General features: G+C 39.7%; 1 protein-coding gene across 1 annotated transcript; it reads right to left on the bottom strand.

Moving 5' to 3' along the window:
* Window positions 1-1525: 1525 nt before the first annotated feature.
* LOC148047776 (vomeronasal type-2 receptor 26-like) lies at window positions 1526-12850 on the bottom strand. Its single transcript, XM_087708152.1, has 4 exons — window positions 12563-12850; window positions 6064-6291; window positions 4512-4638; window positions 1526-2436 (listed from the first exon to the last, which is right to left on the bottom strand). The coding sequence occupies exons 1-4, from the start codon at window positions 12848-12850 to the stop codon at window positions 1526-1528; spliced, it is 1554 nt and encodes a 517-aa protein (XP_087564278.1).
* Between the last annotated feature and the right edge of the window lie 1730 nt (window positions 12851-14580).

Raw genomic sequence — 14580 nt, 5'->3', positions numbered from 1 at the left:
GATATGGGAAATTTGTAATTTAAAGATATTTTAATACCTGAAGTTTTATTTTTATGCAATACTGTGTACTAAGAAGATTTTTTTTACTGAGGACTTTGAAACAATCTAATATTATTTTTTCCCTTGTCAGCTAAAATTACAAAGATTTGGGATCTTACCAATCCGATACCATACCAAGCCACTTCCATCCATTGTTTTTGTCTTGCTTTCTGGAAAATAGGTTGACAAACACATTCCTCATCTTTGTGGCAGCCTCTCAAATATTGGAACACTCTTATCATGTCTCCGCTAGTCCTTCTTTTCATTAGACTAGACACACCCAATGTGTGTCTAGTCTAATGAATGTAATCAAAATTCATTCCTGGTTTTCCAGGAAACATTTCTAAAAATGTCCCCAAAGTGCTTTTTCAAAAACTGGACTTCGTTAATTGTAGATAAATTGTAGATAAATTTATTTATAGGCCGCCCTTTTCCCTGAGGGGACTCAGGGCGGCTTACAACATATAGGGAAGGGAGTACACACAATGACATATAAAAACAGTACGTAATTAAAATATACGCAACATTCATTCATCATTCGGGAGGGGACGGATTATAATCTTTAACCCCAGGCCTGACGGGATGTTTTGCTTCTCATCCAAGAAGCTTCTTTAGATCTGACACAAGAAGAAGCTTCTTGGATGAGAAGTGAAACGTCTTCAAGGAAAAGCAAAGTCCAGTTGCCTTTTGAAAAAGCACATTCAGGATGATCATGACCTGGATGACTGAAAATCTCCATAGACTTGCTTGGACTATTTCAAAGCACTGTACGTGAATGTTTCTTTAAAGACTATTTGGCAACTTCAGATGTGACATGGCTAAGGAACATTCAAATCAACTGGAGGCTGTCAGATATGAGGGTCTGGATTCAGAAACTCAGCTCTAAAGTACAGATGTAGAGTGGAGTACATAGCGGTACCAAGGAAATTTGCAGAAATCAGTTTAAGATGTGCCTATTAGCCAATGTAAACAAAAAAGATAAACTGGAGAATATTACTGGATATTATTGGATAAAAAAAAGATGAGAAGAATATTGTCTGTTGCATTCCGAGTGAGAGTTGTTTCCTGCAACCCTGTTACCCATCCTTCAGCCAAATATATATTTGAAACTAATAGAAATTTTAAAATCTCAGAATAAATTTCAAGCAAATAAAATATAACCTCAAAATATAGTAACAAAAACAGTCATCACCATTAGCCATAGCCAATGACTTCCTCTAAAGCTACATCATGCAGAGCATCTCTGATAAAAGTTTATCTGGCTTAATTTCAGTAATGGAAATAATTTAACATGAATTATGACAGCAAAAGGTAAAGAATATAAGAACTTGAAAGCAATTTGAGTTGTTTCAGCAACTTTATTAGTCAATTATCATCATTCAAAATTCACATGGAATGAAGAAAGATAAGCTACAACACATAAAAAATTACTTCCAAGATACATTATTTCACTACCTATACACTATTTTTTTTAAAAACACCATTATCAGGATCTCTCATTGTTTTTCAGCATCATATGCTCTTTGGTGTTCATGGAAGGTCTCAGAATAATAATATAGCATTTTGGGGCAAAGATGCAGCCTAGTAAACCCAGGCTGGAGGCCAGGATGGAAAAGATCTGCACAGCCACCATGTATTTCCCTTTGGTGCTCAGGTAAGTGGGGACAAAGGAGATCCAAACACTACAGAAAACCAACATGCTGAAGGTGATCAACTTGGCTTCATTAAAAGTTCCTGGTAGCTTTCGGGCCAGGAAAGCCACCAAGAAGCAGATGGCAGCCAGAAAGCCCATGTAGCCAAGGGCAGAGTAGAACATGGTGACAGAGCCTTCATTGCATTGCATCAAGATATGTCTTGGTTGGGAGTAAAAGTCAGAATCTGGGAATGGGGGGAAGATTCCCAGCCATATGATACAAATGCATACCTGAACACCAGAGCACAATAAGACAATGGAGTTTGCCAGACTCCTCCGAAGCCACTTCCTCATCCTACTGCCTGGCTTTGTGGCAAGGAATGCTACAACCACCATGACAGTCTTGGCCAGCAAGGAAGACACAGCAACAGAAAAGACAACACTGAAAATGGTTTGTCGAACAAAACAAGTCACTTTCTTGGGATGACCAATAAATAGAAGGGATGTCAAGAAGGAAAAGAGGAGGGACACCAGGAGAATATAGGTGAGGTCCCGATTGTTGGCTCTGACTATGGGAGTTTCTCGATATTTAATGAAGATTCCCAGGACAAAGATAGTGGTAAGGGACAAAGCAAGAGCAAAGAAAGCCAGGATAAGACCCAAAATTTCTTCATAAGACAAAAAGCTTATATTTTTGGGGACACACTGATTTCGCTTCTGATTGGAATACTGGTCATCTGGACACTTGGTGCAATGGGCTGCATCTGAAAAACATTTGCCAGCATGTATCTATTTCTGCAGTTGTGGAATCATGAACATTGCTATTCTTTAAATGTGATGGAGTGAGAGAGGATATTGGAGAAGGTTGAGATGAGAACATATCAGAAAATACTTTCCCACTGTAGTTATTATTAGTTATTATTTCACACCATGTTGGATGGTGTGAAAACATATTCATGAAAGATAAATGAACAAGTAATACTGAAGAAATCGTATGGAACATAGGCCTGAATATCACCTGAAATGTAAAAGTGTTGTGCAACATTGTGTTTTGAATTCTACAGGAGGCATCAGATGGGCAGAAATCTGGAATGTTGGCTTTAAATGGCTTAATTACTATTTGGATGTTGTTGTGTTGTTGCCTTCCTCATATTTTAATGGAAAGGGATGCTTTTGGGGTACTTATATTAAATTCACTCACTGGATTGCTCCAACAATGCAGCCCCATATAGTGCTTTACTCTCTGGGCAGTTTACAATGTTAGCATTTTTCCCCAAACAATCTGGGTCCCCATTTTACTATCCTCAGAAGGATGGAAAGTGGAGTCAACCTCAAACCCTGACAGGATCAAACTCCTGTCAGTGGGCAGAGTTAGCCTGCAATACTGCATTCTAAACATTGTGCCACCAGGGGTCTCTATTTCAAAAGAGGAAAAAATAGTTGGAAGTATGAGCTGAAATGGTATTAATTGAAATCATTCATTAATTTAAGTAAAGTACAGATTTGTATTCTCTCCATTGTTATTAGGGAGTGTGGCTCTTAGCACATTAAGTCTGGCCTGTGACGGAAAAAACAACCCATACTGGAACTCAGAGATAGATACCAGATACAGTAGAACTTCTGATCACAAACGCTTCTGACCACATCCAAATCTGGTTCCAACCAAAAAATTAATAAAAGATTTGAATCTGGTCGTGAACACATACTCAGGTGGTGATCAAATGCAGCCAATTTCCCCTTCTGCATTTTAGTAAACACCAAATTTCAGGTAACGGCCAAATTGGGCTCCGACCAAAGTTATGGAATGAATTATGGTCATGACTGGAGGTTCTACTGTATATTCAAAGCACCCAACATTAATTAGAAATAATCATCAGGTTGTCAGACCTGGAAGCCATCTTTTGAATTGGGACTTCAGGCCTGCCGCATATAATGTTGTGGAAAAATGGGAGCGGGATTATATGGAGTATGGGAGATATATAGTCAAAATAACATTCCTTTCTCAGAGTGTCAAGGACATCTGGGACTGCAGCTGCGATGATGTAACTGGGAGGCATCTCCTGTTTTGGATGGTGCCTGAATGGATCATGTGATGGGCATGAGGGTGCTGGGCAGGGACATGGACTTTCATTGGGGAGGGGTGGCTGGAAACTTTCAGATTCGTGTTTTCCCAGATGTGCCAATATGGCATCTCTAATAAAATGGAACTTTGAGGAAACTCAAGCCTTGGAGTCTTTTTTTTGTTGTTGGGGGTATCACTTGGAACCCTGACACAGGTTTTTTTTTAAAGGCTGAAGAAAAATGTGATCATCAACATTCATAAGACTTATCTTCTTTACTGAAACCAGTAAGAGGGCAACAAGTTGAGAGATTGCAGCAACCTTTCATTATTTATTTTAATGGCCCCATCGTCAGGCAACATGTTACCAAATCCTTGAAAAGTTTATGAACTTTTTTCTTACTTTGTGTAATTGTAAAAGAAACCATGCTAGCCATTAGGTATATAACCAACAGGAAAGAAATGTCTGTGGAAAGAAATTTTAGAGATATCTGTGGAGGTTCTTAGTCATCCAGGTTACGGTTGCCCCAAAAGTGCTTTTTTCAAAAGGTAACTGGACTTTGGTTTTCTTTGAGGACATTTTGCTCCTCATCCAAGAAGCTTCTTCTTGCATCAGAGCTGAAGAAGCTTCTTGGATGAGAAGCGAAACATCCTCAAGGAAAAACAAAGCCCAGTTGCCTTTTGAAAAAAGTACTTTTGGGACATTTTTAGAAATGTTTCCCAAAAAACCAGGAATTTTGATTGCATTCTCAATTCTTTTTTGTCTCCATAGCCACCTACCTTCTTGCACAGAAAATGTTCCCTCCATACAAAGAGAACAGTCATAGCAGCAAATTGGGGCACCTTCTCTAATGAGTTTGGCATGTCCTGGGTAACAACTTTCTGTACATCTGGAAGAAGGTGCCATCTAAATACAAAAATCAAGATCAACCCGGGCAATATATGAATATTTTAATCAATTGGTTTCTGGGTGACAAAGAGCACATTGAATCAACTCAACCAAGGAGTACTAGCATAGCAAACCTTCAACTTTCAATTTCTAACCATTGGGGGTACCATCTAACATTCACCTTTTATGGGAATGGACTCTGCAGACAAGCAACAAGTGAAAGAGATAGATTTCTCTATCACATCTATTGGCAATCCAGAAACATTTTATTTCTATTATTCTCCATTGTAAAGGAAAGTAGTTCCATTGAAAAATGTATTTTTCTTTAGGCAAGTGTGGGAATGCTACATCTTGTAGTTTACTTTCCATCTTTGCTTTGGCAGGAAATCTCCAAAACTTGGCTTTCTTTGTCAGTGTGACAAAAGTTTCTCTCCTGCAATGGAACGTTGCATCAAGAAAATGTCTTTTTTTTAAAAACTGCCCTAATTTCCTTCACTGCATTACTAACTTGATATCTTTCTCTCATGTAATGCAGAGTGCTCTTCCCTTGAAACTTTGGCTTTTCTCTTCTGAAAATAAGATAGATTATTGATGCTATGACCTAGGCTTCCCAAACGCATGAAGCCGACTCCTCATCCCAATAAAACCCCTTTTATTTAGGTTAAAGGGAATTCCTCTCCAGCAAAGTCCCGGCCAACAGTCTTTCAAGAGATTTCACAACTACAGATCATTATCAGGCTTGGAGAGCTGCCAGGCTGATATCTTTCAAATGCCACTCTGTAGCAGCAATTACTTGGCAACAAATCAGGAACAGATCTTCACTCTAATAAATTGAACTAATTGTCTCCTGCAAACTCCTCTCCCCTTTCCCTCCTCTTTATTCCCCATCGGAGGACCCATTCATGCTCCACCTATGCCTTTACTCCAGAGTCGGCCCTTGTTCCTTAGCTGTTCCCTTCTCCTGGCAGCTCTGCTCATGTGCACCCTGGGAACAGGCTCCAGCTGTTCTTCTGCCCCACTGATATGTGACTCAGAAGGTAGCTGATAACTATCAGATAACTGTCAGATGCACTAGCCCCATCTCTGCCTCCGATACAGAGCCCTCATCAGAGCCTTCCTCAGACTCCAGGACTGGCCCATGTTCCTCCCCAACCTCCTCACTGTCTGAGTTTGCTCTGCTGGCTGCTGGAGGACCACAACAATTGAGTAGGATACCATATTCCCATTTAATAATATAGACTGTAAAGAGCTAATGCAATTATTGGTGTGGCAGATTCCACTTTGATTACTGAAAGTTCTAAAGAATCATGGTATCTAATGAATTAATGGTGTCTTATCTTTCCTTATTTGAAAGTTACCTTGATTGTCCTCAATGAAAATTATTTCGGAACAGAAGTGTTTGCATGTGGAGAGATAATAGGAAAACTAAGCAACATCAGCTACCTTGTTAAATGATGTTGGCCATATAATGGCATTCTGATTGTTGAACACCTTGACTTCAGAGGCTGTTTCTCTTTCTACACTCCCAACTTTCACACCAACAACCGACGCATTGGGAAACATTCTCCAGTGCATGATATCAAAGTCAGCCACAGGAACTCCATTTTCATCCAAATAAACTGCATCTCTGGAAATATTATGAAGCTGGAAGTGTCTTAGCTTCTGTGGAAGCTGCAAAGACATAGGAAAAAAAATACCTGTGCAGGTTAGCTATTCCCCTTTGAGCCTTTATCCAATGTTTTCTGTCTGCTATTCTGGATTGGAAGTGCACTGAATAATTCAACCTCTTTAGCTCAGCACTTTGGTCTGCAAGGAGATGATTCAGAAATTTATGAGAAACCTCTCTCCCTCCTTCTTCAGTTATCCTACCAAATCATAGCTTAGCATAAGAATTTTAACAAAAAATAAAAGCACATATAGCTGAAATTGAAACTATATCACATTAAATCCAAATGTTTTCCTGTGATACTGCATAATACTTTTACAATTTATTCTACTTTAATTTATTAATAAAATCTTTGTGTATATATGTGTGTTCATACACACATGGATGGATAGATAGATAGATAGAGAGAGAGAGAGAGATGGTGAAGGGTGAGCAATTGCATGGAAGCTGTAGTGTGGAGTTAGTGGGAGAAACAAGAAGGCTTGTCATAGTACCCAGGAGAAATGACAAAAAAACCTGCCAGCTGATGGATATCCAAGTGACTTGTGAAAAAGGTGAGCCAGAGAGCACCAAATGGGAGCCTTCCTGAAGCCCAAAGTACTTCAACCGTGAACAAAGAAGGATCCCAAAGACCCACCTTTAGCTGAGAGCATATGTACTGAGAGCATATGCACCAAATTCCTTGCGTGTCCAATCACACTTGGCCAATGAAGAAGTCTATTCTATTCTATTCCATTTTTTTTCTTTTCTTTTCTATTCTATTCTTTAGGTCATTGTAGGAAAAGTGGAGTGTTTGATGGAGCAGAAGAAAAGAGATATTCCAAAGAGATAAAAGTGAGTGACTGTGGTTGGAAATCAGAATAGATATCCCCTTTACACACAAACACACACACACACACACACACACACCTAGGAATGTAGACATTGATGCTATAGAAATGGGGAGATAGAGAAGTGAACAATAGAGAAATATGTAGGTATAATGATTCAACAATTTGGAGGTATAGTTTGGAGTAGATGTAGAAGAGAGGTATTTCGATAAGAGGTAGATTATAATGAGTATAAAGAGTCTAGAATTAAGAGCATTGTCTTAAGAAGACAGGAACTGGACTAATAAATGCAACAAAAGAAGCCCAAGAGCGTTGGCCAAGGCAAATCAGAATGTAAAAAGAGATGAGACCTACAAGATATGTAGGTCAAAGATCAGAACAGTCAGGACTAAGTCCTTGGTTTAGCAAATGCACAAGAGCAGCAAGTATGCTCAAGGGAAAAGGCTGAGGATTGCTGGAGAATCCTGATGCTTATTTAATTTGCAAATGGGGAAAATAGCTTTATCACCATACAGCTATCTCTGTCATTAAAGCATCTCAAAAGAGCACAGACAGTTTGAAAGATTTATCCCCATAATCTTTCTTATGTTCATTCTCAAATAATGTAAACTCGGCTTTACTGGAGCTCTCGCATCACAATCAGGAGGCTATGAGTTCGATCCTAAGTAGAGGCAGATATTTCTCTCTCTGGGCACACTGAGAATATATATCTGCTGAACAAAACTCCGCATTGGCGACAGGAAGAGCACCTGGCCATTAAACACTCTGCTAGCTCCATTCAGTGGCCCACACTCCATCCCTCAAAGGATTATGGGATCGTTAAATGATGATGATTTGCTGTTTGGAATATCCTACCCCTCCCTACAGTCAATCAAGCATTACTTGAAGAAATGAAAGGGGAGCATCAGTCGAACTTTCTTCTCACCTGCCATGGCTGTACAACCTGGACTGATTGGTGGTCTTTAAAGAGCATCCTCTTCTTACTGAATTGGGAGGATGAGACAGCACTGAGGACCAAGGCCACAGCTTGGATTGCTTTGAAAATCCCGGAGCCATCCTCAGACAGGATTCTTGCAACCACATGATGGGGTGGGAATTCCCACTTCTTTTTTTCTGTGCATCTTTCCCAAACTTTTTTAGACCACACAGGCTTTGAATGGGAGCACTGGAATGCTCCCATTCCAAACTGTGTGGCAATATGAGAAAATGAATTAAAAATATAATATTGTGTCCTTGTCTTTGTCTGGGTGAGGAAGGAAAACAAAGCATGTTTACGATGGAGATCAACAGAGTGGTAAAATATTCTTAAGCTTATATCTGACAAAGTTGTTGCAATCCACACTTTCCCCCCAATGAATTCATTCACTGAATCCATATATTGTATTAGGCTTGATAGCGTTGCTGTGGCCGGATAATCCAGTTGACAGATTATAATTTTGACTTGGCTACTGAAAACAGAAAGGAGACCTTCTGTTCTTTTTCCTCTAAGACTTCGGTCCATGTTCATCGTTGGAATGATCTCTGAAAAGACAATGCATATCTCATTTTTCACAGCTAGATTGGCCAAGCTTCTTCTAAAGTTTTCTCCTTTTTCATTTTCCTGAGAAATGAGACCGATCCATGTCCATCGGAACTGCAGGAGCAGCTTGACAATTGCAGAGAAAGAAGGTTCTTGTTTTGGGGTCAACTGATACAAAAATGGAAAGTGATGGCTTTGTTCAGGAGCATGGCTGATGATACCGTAGTTGATCTAAGATGAAAGAAAAGACATTGGTGGTTTGTGTCACTTTTAATGACAAAAAACAGCTGCTTAAATCTAACAGCTTAAATCTAACAGCAACATAGTGTTGAAAGACATGTCCATCTGGGTTCAGCTCCAACTAGGGGGAAAGATACTGGAAACATGGAGGCTGCTTGGAAAGATGGTTTAATGGTGGAGAGGATCACATGGTTTGAGTTCCTGAACAGAAAAGAGGGAATCACATGCTTCAAGATGTTGGGTGAGGAAGAAAAAGAGACAGAGATGCTGAAAGTCCCTAGTTTTATGCCCCATCTGGCTTTTGATCTTGAACTTGTATTCTGATTGGTTGTCAGAGTCCCATGGGGCCATGCAGGGACAACTCTTTAAGCTGTGCTTTGAGTCCAAATTTGGTTGAGCATTGCTTCTTCCTGGTGAATTGTGGTGAGATTGGTAAAGGGCTAATACTATCATGCCTTAAACACATCATCCTGGAGCTGAAGGGGGGATCTGTGTTATGTAGAATAGACTGGCTCAGGATTTTTAATGGCCCATTGACAAAGGTGGGGGCTATTAAGAGTGAGTCTGTTTCCTGCCTAAAAACATGTTTCTCCATTTCTTATCCAGGGAAATATAATATTCTGCCTTTTCAATATTTCCCAGGATATTTCATTTTTCTAGGAGAGGGGTGGGTTTTAATTTCCTACAATAGTATACAAAATCAATCACATTGTAAACAATTCTATGTGGGACAAACAGCAGTTGAAAACAAGGGTTCATGAACATCAACTAGCTACTGCTATTAAGCCTAGTTTCACCCAGTCTATATGTGTATTTTTGATTTTTCTTACCTAAGTGTAGGACTTTACTTTTCTCTACATTAAATTTCATTTTGTTAGATAGGGCCCAGTGTTCAAGTCTGTCAAGATCCATCTGGATCTTGAGCCCATCTTCTAGAGTGTTAGTTATTCCAGCCAGTTTAGTATCATCTGCAAATGTGGTAAATTCCCCTCCTATTACCTTTAATCCAAGAGAATTGACATCGTGGCAAGTTCCAATTCATAATAGATAGGAATAAATTCATGGTGACATCCTTTGTTCTATCTTATGGGCTACAGGAAGCATGTTAAAACTTCTGTCTGGATATGCCTTAAACTCTCCATGCTCTTCTATGGTTTTCCTAGACCAGGGATCGGCAACCTTAAATAGCAATAGCAGTAGACTTATATACCGCTTCATAGGCCTTTCAGGCCTCTCTAAGCGGTTTACAGAGAGTCAGCATATTGCCCCCAACAATCTGGGTCCTCATTTTACCCACCTCGGAAGGATGGAAGGCTGAGTCAACCCTGAGCCGGTGAGATTTGAACCGCTGACCTGCTGATCTAGCAGTAGCCTGCAGTGCTGCATTTAACCACTGCGCCACCTTGGCTCAAACACTCAAAGAGACACAAATGTCCTAACCAGAAGCCCCCATTCAATTCTGGAGCTGACCTGAAGTCCGTTTCCCCCACCATAGAGTCTCCTCCTAGCATGGAGTCCTTTTTCCTCTGCCAACCAGAAGTCCTGTTCCCCCACCATAGAGTCTCCTCCTAGTGTGGCGTCCTTTTTCCTCTACCTGTCCTAAATGAAAACCCTATCCATTGAGGAGCCGACTGGTGATGGAGCCACAGCAATGGGATAGCAATAGCAATAGCAGTAGACTTATATACCGCTTCATAGGGCTTTCAGCCCTCTCTAAGCGGTTTACAGAGAGTCAGCATATTGCCCCCAACAATCTGGGTCCTCATTTTACCCACCTCGGAAGGATGGAAGGCTGAGTCAACCCTGAGCCGGTGAGATTTGAACCGCTCAACTGCTGATCTAGCAGTAGCCTGCAGTGCTGCATTTAACCACTGCGCCACCTCGGCTCTACTGCGCCACCTCGGCTCTATGAAAGACCCACATGCGGCTCCAGAGCTGTAGGTTCCCGACCTGTCTTAGACCCATTCACTTTTCCATCATATCTGTCTTCTACAATTTGATCTTTAGACTCATACTTTAACAAATGAGGAATCTGCTGATTCTGAAAGAGATTAAGTGCTGGACTAGCCTGCCTCTTGCAGCTTCATAGCTGGAAGTTTTAAAGAAGAGGTTGGACAGCCATTTGTCTGTAATAATCTGAGGATTCCTACCTTGGAAAGGGGGTTGGACTAGAGCAGAGTTCCCCAACTTTTCTGCTTTTGCAGACTAGCAGGAGAGGCGGGGGAGAGGGGATGGGTCTGTGTGAGTGGTGGGCATGCACGCCTGCTGCTTGCACAAATAGTGCATACACACCACAGGTGGGTTGCTACCGGTTTGGCACAGTTCGGCTGAACCGGTAGTGAAATACTGGCCTGGGTCACAGAACCAGTGTGGTGACCCAGGCTTGACACACACACACACCCCGAACAGTTCCCTCACTGCCGCTGATGCCGCCACCATGTTGTTTTCTAGTGACTGTGAGTACGCAGTTCATTGTAAATTGTTCTGTGCATGCGCAAAGTGTGTGAGAAGCAAACCGGTAGTAAAACCGGCAGCAACCAACCACTGACGCGTACATGTGCTTGCCCACTGCTCGTGCAAGTGGGAATGTTCACCCATACGTACACTTGCCCACCACTTCTGCATCCTGAACAGTTCTGAACAGCTCAAGGCCCCCGTAGTATTTTTCCATTCTATGTTTCTATGATCAAAGTTGCCTCTTTAGTTCTGGTCATTAACTTTTCAATTTAAAACTCGCTCCTTCTATGCTCATATATTCTTGGGTCTCTGTCTTCCTGTTGGTCATACCCATTTTCAAAAATCCAATGGCTACTTCATCCAATTCATCTTAGTATTGCTTGTGACCATTATCAATACACATATTAATTTCACAAAGTGGGCAGAAACACATTGTTCTATGGAGCTATTGTGGGTTTTTCAACCAATACCAATTCTTGAAACAGGCCACATTGTACCTGTTCCCTTTCTCCAAGTATTAACATTTCTTTGCTCAACTTTAATAATAGTCTAGCAAGGGACCTTACTTCATGTACATTCATTACATCCTATTTGATTGTTTACTGTATAAGAGGATGAGAGACAAGTACCTTGGTTTATAACTAAACAAATAATCCATTGGGAATCCCATATCAAAACAACTTAACTTCTGTGCAGAATTTGAAAACAATATTTAATACAGCACAGTACTTGAGCAAAATGGTTTGGTTGAGATTGGCATTTGTGGGACTGATTGGGGTACATTGTAGGGGTGACACTGAACTATAAATTTATCATATTTTATTTATCCATATATTAAGTTATTTTATTTTTATTCCAATTTCATTTTAAATTGTATTTTATTTTATTCCATTTAAAATTGTTTTTATCAGATTTTAATCATAATTTGTGTTTGGAACTCTGCACTTTGACATGGCCCAAGGGCTAATTAATAAAGTCAACTAACTACATGCTGTTATCCTTTTTTGAAAAAAGGATTCTTTAGTGGCAAAAAAAAAGACATCATAAAGCTTAAGCATTGTTTCCTAGCCATTTTATGCCAGGGATGCAAAAAAAAATATCTATGTAAGTTATAGATAGCAATAGCAATAGAAAATTCATTCTGCTCTTTTAATATCTACTCTGTCTCTCTAGATTTGCTTGGAGATTAAGAATTTCCAACAAGGAATTAAGTTTGCTTTAGCTTCATACCTGTGGAATTTTGTAGATGCCCAAGATAGTAGAAATATGGCCAAAGAGTTCAGAATCCGTCTCTTCAAGGACTGCCAGCAGGTTTTTTTGCCTTCCACAACTGTAGTTTGGGACATTCTCCTGCCCCGTGGAGAGCAAGTCCATCATGGCCTCATAGGTCATTCTTGCAGTGAAGAAGTTCTGATAGATGTTGTAGCCCAGGGTGATGTTGGGTAACATCTTTGGGCTCTGGTTGATCTCATGAACAGATAAGAAGAAGGGCAAGATATGGTAGAAGCTCGTATTCATACTGCAACGTAACAGATATCACATTACCCATCTGGATTTTCTTCTTCAGTTCAATAAAGTCATATTTATGGGGGATTTATATTTCTACATTGCAAGGCGTAAAATATCATCAGACACCTAATGTTAAATTTTTTATCATTTGATTGGTTTTAAAGTAGTGGCAATACAAATGGAAAAATACAAAGATAAAAAATTATATCAGCAATGTAAAAAAACACATAAAAAGTACTTCCTAAAAAAAAATGAAAAAGAGAATGAAACATATTTATTCAATTTTAGCAGCAAATCATTATAATTTTACATATAGTTTTCTAATACAGTAATTATTCAAGTCCATATATCTAGTACATTTACATAACTATCATGTTTTCCTTTCTTTTAACCTTTTAACCACAGAGTCTTTGATGACTCTCTACAGTAGCAAGGTAATAAATTTGAGAACAGGCAGAATCTATTACCCTGGGCAAGAGTTATCTTGTCCTGTTTGGATACTGACCCATGTAGAAGAACCTATAAGTAAATTTTTTATGCTCCGCTTTCATGTGTTCTAGGAGCCTTTTCCCTAAAGTACATTGGAAGAAGCAATGATGACCTGCCTTTCTCAAGTTTGTCCGAGTGGACAATCATTTCAATATGAGTGTGCAGCAGTTGCCAAAAAAGTCAACACAGTTCTAGGGTGCATAAACAGAGGGATAGAATCAAGATCACGTGAAGTGTTAATACCACTTTATAATGCCTTGGTAAGGCCACACTTGGAATACTGCATCCAGTTTTGGTTACCATGATGTAAAAAAGATGTGGCAACTCTAGAAAGAGTGCAGAGAAGAGCAACAAAGATGGTTAGGGGACTGGAGGCTAAAACATAATACGAATTGATTGCTGGAACTGGGTATGTCTAGTTTGATGAAAAGAAGGACTAGGGGTGACATGATAGCATTGTTCCACTATCTCAGGGGTTGCCACAAAGAATAGGGAGTCAAATTATTCTCCAAGGCACCTGAGGGCAGACAAGAAGCAATGGGTGGAAACTAACCAAGGAGAGAAGCAAACTAGAACTAAGGAGAAATTTCCTGACAGTTAGAACAATTAATCAGTGGAACAACTTTCCTCCAGAAGTTGTGAATGCTCCAACACTGGAAGTTTTTAAGAAGAAATTGGACAACCTTTTGTCTGATATGGTAAAGGGTTTCTTGCCTAGGCAGTTGGTTGGACTAGAATACCTCCATGGTCCCTTCCAACTGTTATTCTATTCTAATGTTGAGGAATTGGTAAAAAGACATCATTCCTATAAAATGACATAGAAACAGATAAAATTAACCCCCAGAAATCTGTACATGCTGATAATTACCTTTCCAATCTATAGGGTGGAGGCTTGGAAAAATCATATGGGTAAAGATGTGAAAATATTACTGAGGTTATCGCAGTAATCAGGTAATCTCCTGGCTTATAATAATTAAACTCCTTCTTTCCTTCTATTATTGCCTTGAATGGACATTTCATCAGCATCATGGCACAGGGAATTTATAAGAGAAGCAGAAGCAGAAAGAGATGTATTTCCAGCAGCAACATTTGACATACATTAATGCAGAGTCTTCCTATAATTTCTTTTTTAATTGAATCTCAGAGCTCACAAAAGAAGATAATTTCATTGAAGATGATCCACCCTGGGTCTGGAGAAGGAATCTGAAATTTCACACTGACATAGTCCCTGTCTAATTCTATCCCTTTCT

The sequence above is a fragment of the Thamnophis sirtalis genome, unplaced genomic scaffold (assembly GCF_051295495.1).
Source record: "Thamnophis sirtalis isolate CommonGarterSnake01/CBP01778 unplaced genomic scaffold, rThaSir2_p1.2 scaffold_3, whole genome shotgun sequence".
NCBI classification, from domain to species: Eukaryota; Metazoa; Chordata; class Lepidosauria; order Squamata; family Natricidae; genus Thamnophis; species Thamnophis sirtalis.
The sequence above is the reverse complement of the archived record's forward strand: the minus strand, read 5'-3'. Positions and strand labels throughout refer to the sequence as shown.